Source organism: Stegastes partitus, unplaced genomic scaffold (assembly GCF_000690725.1).
Source record: "Stegastes partitus isolate 25-593 unplaced genomic scaffold, Stegastes_partitus-1.0.2 Scaffold742, whole genome shotgun sequence".
NCBI classification, from domain to species: Eukaryota; Metazoa; Chordata; class Actinopteri; family Pomacentridae; genus Stegastes; species Stegastes partitus.
The window spans coordinates 10,024-13,720 of record NW_007578473.1 but is presented as its reverse complement, the minus strand read 5'-3'; the positions used below and the strand labels follow the sequence as shown (position 1 = coordinate 13,720).

General features: G+C 48.1%; 1 protein-coding gene across 1 annotated transcript in view; it reads left to right on the top strand.

Annotated features, from left to right (window-relative positions):
• The window catches only part of tti1 (TELO2 interacting protein 1), a 25,160-nt gene that overhangs the window by 17,397 nt on the left and 4,066 nt on the right, over window positions 1–3,697 (top strand). The window contains exon 14 of the mRNA XM_008291405.1: window positions 3,590–3,677. Within this exon, the coding sequence (XP_008289627.1) occupies window positions 3,590–3,677 (88 nt within the window). The remainder of the gene's footprint in view (window positions 1–3,589; window positions 3,678–3,697) is intronic.

Below are 3,697 nucleotides of genomic sequence, written 5' to 3'. Positions count from 1 at the left end.
CTTCACAAGCCTCTGACCTTAACGTCATTGAAAATCCATGTGGGGATCTTAAACATGCAGACACTCTGAAGTATATGTCTGAACTTGAAGCTCTGTGCTGCAGGTAATTCGTCACAGTTACATCTGACACCATGTGTGTCCGTCCATATTGTATTGTCCTCTAGCATCATACAGCTGCACTGTGAGCAGTAACGCTTTGAATCTCGGGTCCAAATCTCACCCCAGAAGTGCTGTACTGTCTTCAGACCTCAGCGTGATGTTCATGGAGCTGGCCGGGAAGAGTCGTGCTTTGTGGGAAGTAGCTTTAAAAGCTGTGTAGCTGTGCCCACAAACACACACTCATGGTTAGGGACAGTACTTAGGCTGGCTCTGTCATTTAAAACATGCTCAGTTGGTATGAAGCGGACTAATTAATGCCAAGAAAATGTTCCCCAGACCAGTGCAGCAGCAGCAGCACCAACTCATGCTGGTTCTGAGCCTACCATCTGCAGCAGAGATCTGGATCCGTCAGATCAGCTGAAATCTGCTCCAGTTTTCTGCTGTTCAGGTTTTATGTGTCGTGATAGCCTTTATGCGTTGATGCCAGACAGTGGCCGGAGCAGAGTTTTGCATTAACGAGCAGGTTCACATTTATACTCAGTAAAGCAGCCACTGAGTGTTCCACCCAGAAGAACTGTTTGTTTGCCAGCAGAGGAGAGAGAACGACACTCTGACACGTTGTGGTGAAAGTCGGTCTTCAGGGACGGACGGGTTCCGATTTCACTCTGATGCCTGCGCAGCTCCAGAAGAAAAGTAAGCAGCTGTTTGAAATTCAAGGACTTCAGTCCCACAGAGTTTGTGCACAGGGAACCGCACACAGAACACTTGTGTATGCAGTCACATTTTCTGTTTTGTGATGAACTAGAAGAGGAGGATTCAGACCCGACATCTGCCTGTGACTGGGCACGCTGCTCGCTTAACAATCCCCCACTGGGATTAATAAATACAGTCACTTACATGCCTTCTTCTTGGTGTCTGTACATGATGCTAGAATTTAGGTGGTGCCAAAGGGAAGACCTCAAGAGTCGTTGTGGGATTCTCTTCCTCTATTGGTGGTTTTAGTCCTGCCTGGCACTGACTGAGGCATCTCTACCTACAGAGGTGACAGTGGAAGCAGCCTCAGCGTGACCACAGGAGGTTGTTTTACCCTCACGTGACTGGAATGGAAACGTTTCTCATTAAAGAAAGAGCTGAATGCTTTTAAGATCTTTGCGCTTGATTTTTTTTTTCTTCGTCGGACTTGCCGCCGTCCTCCTTCCTATGAGACGGGGGGGAGGGATTTGGTGTTGGAGATGGAGAGAGAATGCGAAAGAGCAGCAGAGAAACAGTCGGCGGCTGCAGCCTCACTCATGTGAATACCGATTTGGCTACAGCTTACCTCTGGGACGCCTGCAGCAAGCCAATTACCAAGCCTTAGTCACAGCGAGAGCAAGACAGAAACACAGATTGACTGAAGCAAATAATACGTTTCACCTCCAGTTCTAGCTTCAGCTCCAATTCCACCCCATTATTCATTTACAACAGAATCTAACAGCACCTGGCCCTCTCTTCTTTAGTGCTTCTCACTTCTTTTGCTTCCCCTCCATCAACCTTGATTCCACAAAAGGCTGCAGACTGAGGTGAGTGCGGCACCAGAAAGGGAGGAAGAAAAGGGATAAAAGCGGTTGCTAAATAATCCCATTTAACTCTGAAATGTGCACTGCTGCTTTTATTCTTGACACACAGTGGGTAGGCCCGGTTCAAGCCGAGTGTGGGTTGAATTGGCAAATAGAGTAAGCACAGAGGGAGAGAGACGTGTTTTGAAATGAGGCTTGAAAGGCAGCCCAGTTTGCAGCTTAGGGAATCGTAAATGTCTGCTGGGAAGGAGGGAGAAGGAAAGAGAGAGATGGGAAGAGGAGATGAAAGAGTGGAAAGAAGTCAAGTGGATGGAGGGAAGCTGGCGAGGTTATGAAAGGGACGGTCAGAGAACGGGAGGCAAAAGTGTATGAAACTTCAGGAGTGAAGGATAAAAAGATGGAGGGAAGGATAAGGGGGAGAAGAGGAAGCCTCAAAGGGAGGAGAGTGAAATCCAGAGATGTGCAAACAGCCTGCTGTGAGATTTTTCCACGGCCGTCTCAGCAATTTCTTCTCAGCTCATTAGGAGCTAGCAAAGGTAGAGTCCAGGCTTGGTCCATGTCTCTCTCTCCCTCCATATTCTGTGAACCCGGCCACTTCATTAGGTACACCTGTCCAACTGCTCGTTAACGTGAAATCAGCCAATCACATGACAGCGACTGCATTTAGGCATGTAGACATGGTCAAGACGATCTGCTGCAGTTCAAACTGAGCATCAGAATGGGGAAGAAAGGTGATTTAATGGCATGGTTGTTGGTGCCAGACGGGCTGGTCTGAGTGTTTCACAAACTGCTGATCTACTGGGATTTTCACACACAGCCATCTCCCAGGTTTACAGAGAACGGTCCGACAAAGAGAAAACATCCAGTGAGCGGCTGTTCTGTGGGCGCAAACGCCTTGTTGATGTTAGAGGTCAGAGGAGAATGGCCAGACTGGTTGGAGCTGATAGAAAGGCAACAGGAACTCAAATAACCACTGGTTACAACCGAGGTATGCAGAACAGCATCTCTGAACGCACAACACGTGGAACTTTGAGGCGGATGGGCTACAGCAGCAGAAGACCACCCCGGGTGCCACTCCTGTCAGCTAAGAACAGGAAACTGAGGCTACAATTCGCACAGGCTCACCAAAATTGGACAATAGAAGATTGGAAAATCTGGTCTGATGAGTCTCGATTGGGATGGTAGGGTCAGAATTTGGCGTCAACATGAGAGCATGGATCCATCCTGCCTTCTATCAACGGTTCAGGCTGCTGCTGGTGGTGGTGTAATGGTGTTGGGGATATTTTCTTGGCACACTTTGGGCCCCTTAGTACCAACTGAGCATTTTGTCAACGCCACGGCCTACCTGAGTGTTGTTGCTGACCATGTCCATCCCTTTATGACCACAGTGGACCCATCTTCTGATGGCTACTTCCAGCAGGATGTCATAAAGTGTGAATCATCTCAGACTGGTTTCTTGAACATGACAATGAGTTCCCTGTACTCCAATGGCCTCCACAGTCACCAGATCTCAATCCAGTAGAACCTTTGGGATGTGATGGAACGGGAGATTCACATCATGGATGTGCAGCCGACAAATCATGTCAATATGGAGCAACATCTCTGATGAATGTTTCCAGTACATTGTTGAATCTATGCCACGAAGGATTAAGGCAGTTCTGAAGGCAAAAGGGGGTCCAACCCGGTACTAGCAAGGTGTACCTAATGAAGTGGCCGGTGAGCGTATTTCCACATGGTCTGATGGGCTGGATTTAAGCCGTGTCCTGTACATACAGCAGAATGAAACACAGATCTATAACACTACATTTAGTTGTCCTGATAATTTACAGGGTTTTGATATTCCTCTGATGTTTCTTCTGCTGATAAAAGGCTGCAGGCTTTCTGCTCTTGGTATTAATTAAATCGAGTACAAGGACTGTGCTTTGTTTTCTCAGGTGAAGCCGACCTGGATGCTGTTTGTGAAGCCTGTCTGCCCTACCTGAGCTGCAGGCAGCCCGTCAGACTGCAGGAGGCCTGTCTGAGGTAAGGCTTTGGTGAAGCTC